The 16,170-nt window shown below is 41.0% G+C and overlaps 1 protein-coding gene across 1 annotated transcript; it reads left to right on the top strand.

Moving 5' to 3' along the window:
- Positions 1-9,969: 9,969 nt before the first annotated feature.
- Positions 9,970-15,181, top strand: inpp5kb (inositol polyphosphate-5-phosphatase Kb; the record flags this gene model as incomplete). The annotated part of the gene is made up of 13 exons (XM_083986639.1): positions 9,970-10,190; positions 10,427-10,531; positions 10,643-10,751; positions 11,257-11,373; positions 11,729-11,904; positions 12,006-12,117; positions 12,202-12,311; positions 12,408-12,434; positions 13,783-14,002; positions 14,109-14,246; positions 14,331-14,414; positions 14,506-14,610; positions 15,113-15,181. 13 exons carry the CDS (start codon positions 9,970-9,972, stop codon positions 15,179-15,181), a joined length of 1,593 nt encoding a protein of 530 aa, XP_083842765.1.
- Between the last annotated feature and the right edge of the window lie 989 nt (positions 15,182-16,170).

Here is a 16,170-nt window from a genome sequence, read left to right as displayed (position 1 = left end):
TTCCTTTTGTTGTTCAAAACAATTTGCAAATCTACAAATCGCAGCTGCGAGGTCAGGATTGTGCTACGAGTGTTATGTTGTCTCTACTATTCTCCTGACCGATCAGACAGGATTCTTCTCCCTCTATCACCTCAAGTATTGTTGAGGCATTCATTTGCTTTTTCTGCTGCTCGGTGAGTTTGTGTGTGCACGCTTCTGTTTGTGCGTGTACGTGTGTGTTTGTGTGTGTGTGTGTGTGTGTGTGTGTGTGGTATCTCAAGCCATACTTTTCTGTTTTCCTTCATCAAATCATTTATAGCTCCTCAGTTTCATCAGGCTGTTCAAACAGACTGCTTCAAAGTGCAGTGATTGAAGACCAGCTCTCTATACAACTATACAGTAACGCACACACACACATACGCAGAGATGAAGATAGTCTACAAAGATAGAAAATAAAAACCGAAAATGCACAGTAGACACCTGGAATAGCCATACGGGAGTGTGGGCAGTCTCTTTTCTCTTGTCTGACAGTCTTTGTGTACAGACAAAACACCTTATAATGACAGTGATTTATACATCAACAGCCATCAAGGATCTAAAGCCCCGCCCACTCGCAGTGGATAGATAAATTGCTCTTTCAAAATAAAACTGAATGGGGTCTACATTAATTTTTGCCCCGTCACTCATTCTGTCATTCTTTCAGTGGATAAATGGTATTATCCAGCGATAGCAATAACTACCATGACACGTTGGTCTCTCCTCCATCATTGAAAATGTATCTTAGTCTACAGTTTGTTCCTACTGTGACGGCAGTTTTAGTGAAGCAGAGTCCAAGCTGAAAGTCAAGGATGGTTAAGTTGTTAGTTTATTATTTATTAATAATGGTTTTATTGTGTCTGTCTTTGGACAAAGTGGGGTTTCCTCCTGCTGGAATCTGAAGCCTGTTCTTTGTAACAGTGTGGTTTTTCAGTATATGCATGAGTGATGTACAGTAGCGTGTCTTTAAAGAGATCTGATGCTGGCTGGGTCAAGAGGGGAGGGGAGGACCAAATAGAGCTAGAGGAGTAATAACAACAACAGACACGATCCCTCCTTCTCCTACTGATGTGTGTTTGGCCTCCTTCATCCTCAGTTAACTTTATTTTCCTCTTTCCCATCCGTTGTATACTTCACATCCTCCACATGTTCTAACAGTGTGGAAACTTTAAAGAGCAAGCAACAGATACCATCAATAGGCCACTCTTATAATACTGACACAGGTCAGTCACTGAACAACTGGATGATTATAAGCACTTAAAGTACAGAGTTTGACTAGTTTTATTCCCAGCACACGTTTTGCATGAATGACTTAATATTAGTTCATGTTAAATCTGATGATTTGTATTGGATTCATCATGAAATTGAAAATAATTTATTACTTTTGATTTCAAAAGTGTAACAACTCATGTACACAATGTAAGTATAATCATATACACTTGTGTGGAATCTGAGGCAGTGTTTAACAGTATTATTATCAGTTCCACTGAAGGGCTTTCCATTGGCAAGTATTTAACAAAAACTTTGTAATAAAAAGTATATATTAGCCTAATATTTAAGCAGTTTTATTTTGTTATAAATAAATATATAGTTCAACTTAAAAAAAAAAAATTGGTCAGTCTGAGGAAGAATCTAAATGAGGAAACACTACATTACACAAAAAGGATATTCTATTAGTGACTTTATATATTTATTTAATTACTTATTTGTCATTATTGACCACCTTAGTTGCTCAAAGAATTGTTGAGGATGCAGTGACATTATCTCTTCCAGGGCCGGTTGGATTATGTATTCGAGCAGATTTCCTATTATTTGTATTAATCTGGTCTGTTTTAGCGCATTATTTCAATTTGCCCAGACTTTCGCATAACAAGTCTGCTTAGACTCAGTCTTTTTGGTTTGTTTCACGTCGAAACAAAGATTTAATGGAGTGCATCATTTGATGAGATAATATTTGTGCAGTCCCTATCCTCTGCATTTATGTCGTGTGTTGAAGCTGAAGCGCATGAGGCCAAAAAATCCAAAGTAACATTTGTTTTTAAAAAAAAAAGGCATCAAAAACTGCTGTGGGAGTTACTGGCAAGTATTCAAGCATAACAGCTCAGCCTTGCCTTCGTGAAACTCTGCAATATTGAAATTCCTCTCATCTTGTGACGCCTTGGTCGTGTCTTTGCAAATCTGTCAGACTGAGTCTCTGAACCCGTCTTTTCTTTTCGAGCACTTTCCGTTGCCTCCTCTTTAGAGAAAACACACTGGCCCTGGATGGCCAACCGCCAACCCCCCACCCCCACCCCCCACCACCACCACCACCACCCCCCTAACCTCCCTCTGTGTCCATCAAGCATCTCACTCACTGTCTGTGATGGGGCTACCAACTGAAGATTGGTGGATGTACTGTATGTATCGACTTTGTAAATAGTAAATAAATTAATGTAGATGAACACATATATATAAGACCAGACTGTCCTGCCAGACCTACAGCACACCCTCTTGACACTTGATCCTCTTACTCCATTGCTAAATCTTCAGCATTACACAGACCACAGTGACTGAGTTGCTCTCACAGAGGTATTATGAGGATATCTAGAATTATAGTTGCTGAAAATATAGTGCTGATAAGACATTTTGAGGAGTATTGTCAGGTATAGACACACTAAACGCAATTCTTACATATTATTAGTGAAGATTTTGCTGCAGGTTTTAGGATGCTTCGGCAAAGCGACGGAGAGCTGAGCTGCCGCATGGTTTGTGTTTCTGGTTGGGAGGGGGAAAAAATAAAATAAAGTAAAGGAAAAATCCTGCTCACTATACTTCCTCTCCTTCTCACGTTATTCCCTCACAGGGACCACGTCTCATTGGCAGGACAGTGTATAAATATATATTTTTGTTCTGAATGTTGTTGTACCTCTGTTGTCAGTCTCTGAACTACACTCGCCTCTCTCTGAAAAGGAACATACAACGGCAGCTTGGGTCACCTCATTGATCCACATAATTAGTTGATGGTGTCGGCCCTCAGTGGAGTTAGATTTTGCCCTCTTGTGGTTGCCGATGACGCGTGGTCGAGGGGAAACGATTCTACATTTCCACCGGGTGCTGGAGGGTTGGAGTTTGCAGCTACACAGGGGAAAAAAAAAGAAAAAAAAAGCTTGTTTGAAAACAGACACTGACAGTAGACCCATTTTAAGAGCCTGAAGACACCATACAAACTTGTGAGAGAATATGGTTTAACAGAGACAATCTCATAGATATCTGTTGTTAGATTCCTCCATTTATAATCAGAGTATGAAACCAAATGATTCCACAGTCCCAAACTGTTTTTAAATCGTTAAATCTCTCTCTCTCTCTCTCTCTTACTCTCTTTCTCTCTCACTCCTGTTAACTTGTCTCCTGTTTTTCTTTCTTTTATTGTGAATTTGTGCCTTTTTGTCATCTTATCTTCCAATAACACTACTGTACATTGGAGACGTAAAGAAATGAATAAAAAGAAGCAAACCAACTGTACATACGTTTTGATCTTAAATTATTTTTAAGACTGTTACACATGAGAGCAGTGATCTCCTCACTTAATTAACATGCAGCGAGATATTTTTGCAGTTTTTTTTTCTTTTTTAGGTGTCCATATCTAACTCATAATCATGTTTCTAGAAAAGCTTTGAGAAGCTCTGACACTACATCAGAATGGTAAATTAAAAATACATTCATTGGTAGATTTGGGGAAAACAGGAAGAGTTGACTATACATTTCTGGCATGGCAACAGGTAGTTTTAGATTTCCAGTTTTTGTGTTGACTTATTTGGACAAAAAATGTCACTGCAATAGAAAAGGCTTCGACAGATATGGACTTTCAATATTACTGCACTGCATTGCACTATGACTGTTAATATTTCCATTTCATGCTGTAGTTTGGTATAGACAGTTTATCTATACTATAGGTAAACTGTTGTAGGGACTTGACTTAGTAAACAAGCAAATAATTCATTCATAAAGGGAGATTTAAAAAGGTTTCACTGATATACATTCACTAAAGTGTTTAAATATATATTGGATAGAGCAAGGATTGATTGACAAAATTATAGGTTACATTATATTGATATATCTCTCTCTATATAGATCCAAATAAAAAAGGATTAGCAATGTCACAACCACTTAGAATTTGAATATTTGTCATTGGCGCCCCCTGTAGCAGAATCAAACCAGAGACTGCAGCAGGCAGCAGCCAGCAGCCGACAAACTCCCTCATACACAAGCACTGTAGGCAGGGTAAAATTAATCAGGCTTTGGATGGCAAAGATTACTTTAAATCCTGATTATGAGGCAGAAGAGGAGCCAGAACAGAGCGGCTTCACATTTTGTGAGATGTTGATGAGACTCTAGGACTCTACACAGTTTGTGGGTGTCTGACAGGAAATCATTATGAACAATGAAGCCAATACATCTCATGAGTAGAAACAATTCTGACTGAACTTTAAAGATGCTCTGATTAACTAAACATGTAGGACTCAAAAACAGGTAGTGTAAGTGTGTTCCTTTGAAAAAAGTATTTTTTATTAATATGCCACGAAGGACAGCACACTAACTTTGATTATTTTGATAACAAGCTACCAACTGACAGAACATAACACTGAAGGACTGTTCTAACTGTCTAAAAAATCATGCACACAACTTATCTTTTCTCATTAAGTTAACACCACTATACATTTTGTTCATTTTAAGTTAACCTTTCCTTGTTGAATTGTTATATTACTGTTTTAACCATTTCAAAATTTGACATTTTCTGACTTGATGTATGTATTTCATAATAAAAAGAGCCATGTGAGACACAATGAAGGTTAATATTAAATTCAGCCCCCACACGTATAATGTGACAAAGTCATTAAAGGGATATTTCAACATTTTGGCAAATTCGCCGTAATCCCTGTAGTTTTAGGAGTAGGTTCATTACCTTTAATTGTCGGTGCGAGCTGTTTTGAGATTGGCAGGGCAGAGATGTGAGCTACTCAGCTATCGCAACGGAGGCTCATGGTATTTCTATGTTTCTCTCATCAAACTAAATAAATACACAATCCAACAACTCCAAAATGTTCTCGTGGACAAGTTGTGAAATAATAATGTCTAATTATGTTACATTACGACACTGTCGACACATGAAGCAAATACTCAGAACTATTTTCACTTTTGACTCACTTTGTCACTCTGCCGAGCAGCCGTGTTGGGAATGTAGTTCCAGTTACGTATTTACCTCGAAAACACGAAAACAATTCCGTCTCATAATGTAGTTCCATTATTGTTTCATAGCATGATGAATGTGCAGGTCACAACTTGTCCATGAGAGCGTTTTGAAGTTGTTGGATTTTGTATTTCATGAGTTTGATGAGGGAAAGCCCAGAAATACAGTGCGCCGTGCAGAGATCACGTCTGCCCAGCCGATCTCAAAACAGCTTGCACTGACAATTAAAGGTATAACCTACCCCTAAGACTATAGGGATTATGGCAAAAGGCAAATTTGCCAAAATGTGGGAAAATGTCAATGAAAAGCTAATGTGTCTGAAAGCAGTAAGTCATTTATAATGTTACGTTACACAGAGGAGTACACATCAGTGTAATAATTTGGGAAATAAGCATATTTGCTTTCCTGCTTGATGAGAAGATTGACTGAATACAGAGGTAGCAGCTGGTTTAGCTTCACATGGAGAAACTTTTAAAGCCCATTTAACATACCGTGCCATATTGTTAAATATGAACTTTTGATTCAATAATATGCAATTACCATTGACACTTCAGTGCACCAGAGAGGTTATTCTCTACAATGGCATTGTCCAATTATAGATGCATTGTAACATATGGAGCAGAGTAAAGCAGAGCACCTTACACATTCCATACCATTAAGAAAGTGAGGGATTATTTATGAACATACAAAGAGGGCTTTAACGCAACAAATAGCATGCGTCATGCTGACATTCAATAAACAGACATGTCCATTCATGAATAAGATAATACTTTCTCCCAGGACTGTTAGCCAACCTGGGATAATAGCTTGATCCGATGTTACGCTTAAAGTCCAGAGCAGGTTGTGTGTGGGACCTTGCGCCGAGAACAGCTGAGAACAAAGTTCAGTCACCAAAAAGAGAAGAAACAGACAACGGGACTCACAGTGGGAAAACAGATCCAGTCTCTCGACTCCCCTTTGGAGACCTTTGTCATCTGTGCGCAGGGGGTCTGCAGCTTTTTCCGGACGCCACAGGAAAAACACACAGAAAAAGGTAAGATGTTTAATAAATGACAGTGTGGTTTTTTTCATTGGAAAATCTGTCTCATAAGAGATGGACTATTATTATTAGAGAAATGTTCTTCTTGACCCACAGACTAAATTATTTCATACAAAAGGTGCAGATATGTCTTGCTAGATATAATTTATTATCACATCATTTCTGCAGCAAATTTCAGTCTTTCTGGCTGGACCTCTGAATTATTCTCAAAACCATACCACACAGGAAAGTACTTTTTGGGAAAGTCCAATAGGAATACTTTCTTAACTGTTATTGCTAGTGTGGTAATATAACAACAAATCAAGCCTTTTAGTTTTTGTGTAGCTGAATGTATGTTTACTTGTGTTAGTGAAATTGTGTTGACAGTTCACATTGACAAAGTCACATTTAGGGAACAGGTTCAGGTACAGTATCCCCTACTAATTGGTCCCCCATAGGATAGGTTTTCTAGGGAACAATTTAGCACTAAGGTTCAATGTGTTTGAAGTTTTAGCTTAAAACTTAAATACAGCGTTTTAAACAGTGGATCTGTTTACTATCTTACCCTCATATCTATTTGGCCTGTCAGCCCAAGTGTTTTTAGCCCTATAAACCAATCGTATGCTAGTCTACTTGTTTAGAATAACACAAACAAGACAAAATCTGCAACTGGTTGGCTACTAAACAGTGCAGCATTTAAAGCCACGGATTTACTTCAGGTGATAGTGGAGAAGGTGAGTTGACTTTCAGACTTACATTTTTCTGGGAAAGCAGAAACGTACACAGCTCATTCATGCTAACGCTGAAACACGGGAGAGCAAACTGCGCACTTCAATTCATTTCCGGTAGCTATGCCTGCATCGTAGATTTGCGCGCTGTTCACTTCAACTCTCGCGAGATCTCGCAACAAGCCTCTTCTCTTCGTTAGCCGAGGCCACCATGGATGTATTGCTGCAGTTCTGCCACCGTCGCCTTTCAACCGCAAATGTAATTTAGAGATACAACTTTTGTTTGTTTCTTTTATGGAGACAAAATTGAAATTTTAGTTGGACTGTTAGGATCTTGCAAGCCAGCAAAATTGGGCTCAAATTCATTGTATTGTGTTGTGGTAATGCTTTGACATAGCCTAAACAAGCTATTTCACAACACATCATAGTGTGTCATAGGTTTAGTTTGCAGACATTATTTAACCATGTGTTTGAAGCTTGATGCATCTTGGCTAAATAAGTAAATGCATGGAGACCTATGTCAAATGGCCTCTGGCACTGTGCCTAGAAATAATAGTCTGTCAAAGAGTCTGTATGGTGCAAAGGCCTCAGAATGTTGCTTCTCTACTTCAATGAATATTTGGGCTCTATTCAACATTGTTCATATCATAGTGTAGCCTATAGTTTTCTTGGCTCATCACTGTGACCAATACATGACCATAAAGTCTATAAGAATCTAACCACTTTTATACACCAGGAACCCTTTGCCTGCCTTTTACAAAATCTGTTGTTAAAAAAATGTCTCTCATGTAACTGTTTCTGTTTTTACATATGACCTTCAGGGTACTGTCACTTTAACATGGATGAAGCTAACCGTGATTAGACATGATTACAAAGCCATTTCAGAAATGACTTTCAGGCATCCCTGTCAGGTTTGTCTTTGCTTTATCGGGCTCCAGTCTGGTTGTGCTTGGTATGTGTGTTTCCTTTTTGTTTATAGTTTTTTGGTTTAGGCATGTGTGTGTTTGTGTTCCTACAGGGGAGAAAATGAGCACTGGAAGATTTCGAAGTGGTGGGAAAGACAAGTGCAGGTAAGATTAGTATCCTGCCACCTTTCTCTTCCATGCAGGCAGGTTTTTCTTCATCTTCTTCCTCCTCTTCTTTTTTGTCCAGGAGCAAGTCAGACAACAATAGTGATGAAAGTAATTGTGAAAGAAACCACAGACTTCAGGCAGAAAAAGAGTGTATGTAGGGCCAGAGTGAATGCAGAAACAGAGTTTGCATCTCTCGTGTAGGAGTCTGAATCATATAACTTTAATAGGTTTCAGCCGAGCTTTGTAGCTGCTGGTTCTGAGTCTTTTCAGGTCTCTGTGATAAAACTCAATCTCCTATTCATCATATTCTCGCTGGACCAGTACACCCACGTCTGTTATCCACTTAACACCTCTGCTTGCTAAAGAATGGGCCCTAAGTCTCTGCATGTGACACTGTTACATGATGTGGCAGGGAGATCTGGGGCACCAAGATTAACATTTTTTATTTAAAGGGCAGTTTATTCTTGTAGTTAAGTACTTAAAGCTTATTTCCAGCTCTCTTTTTTCTCCTATAAAGTTGTATAATTCATTTGATTAATTCTTATTACTTTCCTGATGCCATGAGTCCCTATGAGTCATTACAATTGCTATGTGATTCGGTCAATAGTCTCTGAATATGATACATTAAAATGTAATTTGCGAGTTTGCCAGAGAAAAAGTATTAAGGGGCTTAAATAGCCATAGTGCTGAAAATAATTTTACCGTAATGACTATAGACCAGGCTCTCTAAATGATAAATGCCAGTTTGTAAGAGAGTCGACAGCTGTAGTTAACATTTTATTGTTCTTATGATCTCCGATCCAAGTTGTTCACAGCGAAATACATGTTCCAATACTGGCTACTTACCTTTGTCTAAAGCTGAACATATTATTTCACCATGTCTGTGTTTTTCTTTATTCTTAAAACCATCTCAGTGTGACGCTTAATGTTTTGGAGTTGCTGATTGCTTGACGTATTAAGTACCTTCAAATCTATTATGTAATTTGTCCACTAGCCTATTAACTGTGCTGTAAGAGAACAATAGAATTATACAATAATATACAACTATTTGAGCTTTTGTAATGTAAAAATAGAACAACCAACATGTGTACTAGGGATTACAAAACTCCATTTAACCCCCATCCACTACTCTCTGTGTTTACAACGATAACCTTTCACCTATATGAGGAGAGACTGGATTGAGGCCAAAAGAAGCTAATGCTATTGTGTGCCGTTGTCCCCTCACTAATGCATGGCTTTAATTGTGGGGTTATATGTATTGTTCAGTGTACTCAGCTGATGGAGAAATGCTGGTAGTAAACCTCTTACACGTCTCAATGATTGCCCAAGTCTTACAACAATACTCACAAAGACGGGAGGATCAGCCTCTGGTCCTCCTCTTCCACTCCCGGTGACTGTGCACACTCAAAGACAAACACGCACACTTTCACATGCCAGCGATTATAGCCCAAATCGGACTCATTCTTGCCCACATTCCTGAGTCGACCCCACGGCTTTGTCAGTTGTTGCTCCATCGCTGCATGACCACACTGGACTCTGCCACGGAAAGGACCACAACAATACAGACGGATCTCTCTCTGGGCTTTGGTTTTTTTTTTTCGTTCTGGTCAGTTTAAAGGACCTAAAAGAGAAGCTGCCTGAAAGACACGCAGAGAGATTTGACTAACAAGCCTCCTGTTGCTCACACTGGCCTGAGCAGTGAAGGCCTCTCGCATCAAATGGCTGCAATCAAACCAACCAGAAAAGTCTGAGGGGGAATCAAGCAAAACCATTCTGTGCATTGGATTCTTCTCAACAGTCCCTGCAATATAGCATCTTTTTTATTTTATTTGAATAGTCTTGAATAACCTCACCAACACACAGAAGAAGAAAGCAACAAAGCTTACACCCGGAGACCTTTTTCCAAAGATGGACCCCTTGACAGACAGTCCACGTGTGCGCTCAGACAGCATGAGCAGCTCAGCTTCTCAAGGCTCAAGGTCCAAGATGCTCCTCCGCCAGCGTTTGTCCCAGCTGCTGACCTGCATAGAGGACATGAGCTCTGACGATGAAGCCAGCGAAGAAGTGTCGCGCACGCTGGACGAAGCGTTTCAGCTCTGCGGACGCTACATGCCCACAGATGCATTCAGGTTGACAACATGCACATTGGTAGCCATGCACACACAGGAGGGCACAGACACAACACACACACACATGCAGGGAGTGTTTGAGCTCTCTGGGAAAAATGTAATACTTATTTTCGCTGACTTGATTTTCAGCATCAGAAGAATTAGACATTTTTCATGCCGTCTGTGTTTCTGTAGTCTCTAGCCATGTCATCTAATTTAAATGTACTGTCATTGACCGGAAAAACATTCACTGACAGGCTCCACATGGTGACCTGGAATGTGGCCACAGCAGAGCCTCCTGAAGACGTCACCTCTCTGCTGCAACTAGACATCCAGCCCCCGACAGACCTCTATGTGATTGGGTGAGGAGCAAAAACATATGGAGACTGCAGTTTGATTTGCCACAGGATTACAAGCTGGCATGTGTTCCGGTATTTGTCATGCATTGGTGTTGGTGTGTGTGTGTGTGTCAGACTGCAGGAGGTGAACGCCACCCCTGTGAGGTTCATCTCTGACCTGTTAGCAGAGGACTCCTGGAGCCACCTCTTCATGGACACACTGGCACCCAGAGGATTCGTCAAGGTGGGAGCAGCGGAGGGAAACAGTACTATGTGTAGAGTGGTGTAAATAACATTGTGAGGAAACCTGTGAAGTTAAACTAATAAAAATATCGTCATCCTGAAGGCTTCTGAAAACTGCTCATATTTGGTTATATCTGTAATGCAATATACGTATCTTGTTTTGTCTGTCTGTTAACATATTGTCATAAAGTAAAAGACGACAGATTATGATCTACAGCAGTGGTTTTCCATTTACAGTAATATAACATATTAAAACCTTATTTGCCATCAAGCTCATCTTTCTAATTGCTTGCCAGTTAAAATATCATTCATGACATCATAAACTGTGTTGACCTGGCAGTTTGTGCCTGACATCAAGCCTCAATCTCAGTGGGTTTGCAAAATGGGTCCCCGGACAGAAGCTAATGCTATTCGGGGGGCCTTGGCATGGAAAATTTTGGGAATCCCTACACTACAGTATACAAAATCCATACGAGGATAAACTAACACTACCTCCCTCTGTTTAGGTCTCATCAGTGAGGATGCAGGGTTTGCTGCTGCTGGTTTTTGCCAAACAAATTCACCTCCCCTACATCAGAGACATCCAGACCACCTACATTCGCACCGGCATCTTTGGATACTGGGTAAGAAATCACAACGGCAGCTCTGCTCAGCCACCGAACCTCGCAGACAACAACAACACACACCCTCCAACTCTTGCCAAGCAGGAATCCCACTGGCAGCAGTTTGTTGTGGAGTTTAAATGCAATGTGAAAGACCTGTTGTGTTTGTTTAGTGGAACGTGCAACAGCTTTGACTGAATGGACTCACAAACAAAGAATGCTCAATGACAAAACTGGTACACTGGGGTAAACACTTGAAAGACAAAATGGTGTAATCCAAAATCCAAGGAAAAGGAAAAACATCATCAGATTGAAGACAACATTTCTTAAATTTAACATCCACTATATTCCTCCTCCGTCTGTTTGTCTGTGTCAGGGTAATAAAGGAGGAGTGGCCGTGCGTTTTTCCTTCTATGGCCACATGGTGTGTTTCCTCAACTGCCACCTAGCTGCCCACATGAACTACGCCCTGCAGCGTGTTGATGAGATGGAGTACATCCTGGAGGCGCAAGACTTTGACATCACTGACACCCCACATATCCTGGACCACAAGTCAGCATACACACACACACACACACACACATAGGCTGCACATTTACACTGTGAAATTGTTGTGCAGCAGGTGAACTGCGGATCCATCCCTCCTCTCACAGGGTGGTGTTCTGCTTTGGCGACCTGAACTTCCGCATTGCAGACCACGGCTTACACTTCCTCCGCTCGTCCATTAACAGCGGACGCCTGAATTTGCTGTGGAGCAAAGACCAGGTGATGTGAGGACATGAGCAGTGCATGCACACACACACACACACACTATCATGCACACCTGCTAACTTGTTTCATTTTTTGCAGCTCCTCATGATGAAGAAGAAGGAGCCGTTTCTGCAGGAATTTGAGGAGGGGCCATTAAATTTTAAACCCAGCTACAAGTTTGACCGCAACTCCGACACCTATGATACCAGGTAACATGAGCTCCAAACAAGTATATTACTCACTGACATGGACACTCACTTCCCAAACTTCACCTGTGGTCTTCTTCCCCTCTGAATTTTGAACAGCTCTCCAAAGACATGGTTTGGTTTTAAGTAAGACACATCACTTCTTTTATGTCGCATGCCCCACATTCCTTTATGTCTCAGTCTCTGCACCATCTGTCCTCCCAAAGCTTCTGCCACCATATTGTTAATTGAAAGAAAACCCCCGAGACACAGTTAATAGAAAACCAAAGCAGCCAAAGCTGTAAAACCCTGTGTATAGATGAAACTGGGAGCAGCTGTCTCTGTGAGTCATACCTGTCCCTGACATTAGCACCGTGTTATGTGTCTCTCTCAGAAAGAGCACTGTGGCGCTGCCCCTAACCATGTACAGACCCAGGCCCCTGCAGCGCTGCAGCACCACCCTCCTCTTCCTCCTCACCTCCCTCACCTGGGGGCTGCTCTCTGTCTGGCTGGGGGCCTGGTACAGGGAGCTAGACCCGCCAAGGTGGGTGTCTCCATAGATACTGCCCTGTAAAGCTGTACATAGGTTAGGTTATATCAGTGGCGTGCACAGGGGGGGGCAGGGGTGGCAGTCGCCCCCCCTCGTGGCCCAATTGTTGAAAAACGCGTGCAAGTGCCCCCTGGGAGCCAAAATGCGTGTTAAAGGACCCTCTTCGAAGCCAAAACACGTGCTAAAGTGCCCTCATGGGGGCCAAAACGTGTGCTTAAGTGCCCTCTAGGAGCCAAAACGTGTGCTTAAGTGCCCTCTAGGAGCCAAAACGCTTGCTAAAGTGCCCCCTGGGAGCCAAAATGCGCGTTAAAGGACCCTCTTCGAAGCCAAAACACGTGCTAAAGTGCCCTCATGGGGACCAAAACGTGTGCTGAAGTGCCCTCTTCAGTGGCGAGGACGTGCTATATGTGCCCTTTTTTTTCCTTTCCGCCCCTGCCCTTCAAAAATCTGTGCACGCCACTGGGTTATATCCTTAAAACTTACAATCACAAAATAACTGGAGACACTGATATAAATGAAAGGGGTTTAGTTAATATAATAACCTTGATGAATTTCAGATATCATCTGCAAATTCATGAGACAGCTCCCTCCTGCACCAGCACCCCACTGTTGGCCCCTGCATAATGTATGTGTTGCTTTTTATAGTCAATGTGTAGATGTTAATGCTGTAATATTAAATTAGATGGTGTTGCTCACTCCTAATAAGCATCATTTCTCCACAGCATGCTACACTGTATGCATAACACTGCATCCGCGTGTGTGGTTTGTGTTGTTGTTTAACAGCATCATTTCATTGTTTCCGTCTCAAGAATAAGAATTACTAGTCTGGTTGAGATGGTTACACACAAACAGATGTGTGATGTATCAGGTAAGCATTACTGTAGAAACAGGGAGGTCAACTCATCTCCAGCCTGCTGTATCAACACTTGACTTCACTTTGCCCAGCGGCAAGAAGAGGAAACCAGCCTGGACAGATCGGATCCTCTGGCGCATCAAACCCAAAACCCTGCCGTTTGAGGATGATGATGATGATGAGAAGGCTTCCACCTCCACTGATGATGGACAGGATGAGTATCCAATCCTTGTCTCCCAGGATAAATACACCAGTGATATGAGCTACGGAGTCAGTGACCACAAGCCTGTCATTGGAACCTTCAGCCTGGAGGTGAGAGCAGCAGACTAACTGTTGAAAAAACTGTAGGTCCAATATATAGAGGCTCCCCACTGTTATTCTAATACCTTGACTAAGTGAAGTTTACTTTTTACCACAGTTGAGAAAATACTTCGACACACCACTGGTGCACATCTCTCCTGTTGGTGTATGGAGCGCTGATCAGGATGCACTTCTTACTTACACCATCCAAGAGGACTTCATGTCCTCCACATGGGATTGGATTGGTCTGTACAAGGTAATAGGACTGACAACAACAACAACAACAACACAACAGTATAATACAATACAGATGTTAACTGACAGGTTTGATGTCCTGCAGGTGGGATTCAAGAGTCCGTCTGACTATGAAACCTTTGCGTGGGTCAGAGAGAAGGAGCTGCCAGAGACAAATGAAGTCATACAGGTAAAGTGAAAGTGGGGCCTTTCTATCGTTTAAATGAAGTATGAGTGCAGACTTGATTAAGAGAGATACCGTATGTGTGCTTTGGTTGCAGATATCTGTGGATAAGGATGAGATCCCTCTGCTCAGTGGACAGTACATTTTGGGTTACTACAGTACAAACATGCAAAGCATTGTGGGCCTCAGTGCTAACTTCCAGGTGAGTGTGTGGTTGCCACATTACTGTATATTTTTAACCTCATCATCTTTCAGCGCCTTATTATCGTTGCTTCACTTCAAGGTGAATGTGTTATCTTTTTAAGACACTTCAGTCAGTCCTCATTAACAGTCTGTATTTGGATAATGCCTGAAATAGAAGAAGACTCAGCTTAGACTGAAAACTGTCAAAAAAGTTTCTGTTGGTGATTGAAGCAAACTCCAGGTAAAACATTGGTATGTTAAATCTAGACATGGGAACACATGTGCTGTCTTCAGCATAATTTATGTGAGGGTGGAACAAAACAACATCTCTCAGTTTAATGTGGTCCAGTACACCACCATTAACCACAACCTCAGTGACAAACATGTAATTAAATGTTCACATTTCCATGAAAAACTTTGTGAACATAGAATTGGTGGCAGAGTACCTGCATTGCGTATATTTTCAGAAGGCAGTAGGTTCTCATTAGTTTAACGACACCATCTTTGTTTTGATCTTGCAGATCCTGGAGTCAAAGCGTGCCGTGATGGAAGGCCTCGCTCCTGACAACATCAACGGCCTCAACAAATGAGAACAAATTCACTGCAGCACCACGTTGTCTTCTTCTCCCCTCCAAATTCACACAGAACTTCTTCAGGTTTCCAAATGCCTGAAGATCAACTCCATCATCTACTGGATACACTGACTCAGTCGTTAAATAATGGCCCACCACACTGTCCCATCACATGGACTGGAAACTTTAATTTGTTGTTGCCGATTTTTGCCTTTAAGGAATCCACCTTAAGTCAGATTCAATCTTGCTGCAGCAGTTTCTCCACACAAAAAAATGTATCGCTGTAGTCGGGCACCACAGACCTTTTTGACAGAGCAGAAAATACAGGGATAAATATGCCAAATTACCAAGTAGCTTTAACAACAAAATACGTGCATCAATTTGTTTTTTTGACAGTAGTGCAGGTAAATAAGTTGCTGCTGGTCAAGTCATATGTGAAAATACATTTTTATGTTTTGGTTTTGTCCCATTAGTGCCAACGCAGAGAGCAGTGCAATACATATAAGAAAAATCAGTCATGGGGAACTGTTGTGTTGAAGATTTTATGTTGTGCTAAATACTCTCTGTCAGTTATTTGCACCAGCCCAGTTGGACCCAAGTGTCTTAAGGTGAAATGATGAAGATGGAAGAAAGATTTTAAATATAAAGAACACATGAATCCCTCCAAGAATATTTAATGTCAGATGTGGGTGCTAATGTGAACTTGTACACAGAGTCATTGCTTTATAACAAACGTGTAATGTAATGTATATGCAGTGATATAAGTCTAATGTGTATCATGACAGACCCGGAGACAGTGAACCGAATCATAGTACGATTATATTTTGAATTTAACCTGGATGTTAAAAGATTTCAATGAATTATTTATCTATCTGACTCTCAACTTCTTGACTGTAATTTCACGTTTGAACAATACATGATGTATTTTCTCTTTCAATGCAAAAATTATGATTGTGGTCAAAGAAAAGAACAAGTGTCAAAATATTCTGATGTGTGGGTGTTTTTTT

This window comes from Trachurus trachurus (assembly GCF_905171665.1).
Source record: "Trachurus trachurus genome assembly, chromosome: 14".
Lineage (NCBI taxonomy): Eukaryota > Metazoa > Chordata > Actinopteri > Carangiformes > Carangidae > Trachurus > Trachurus trachurus.
Note: the sequence above shows the minus strand (reverse complement) of the source record. Positions and strands in the feature narration are given on the sequence as shown.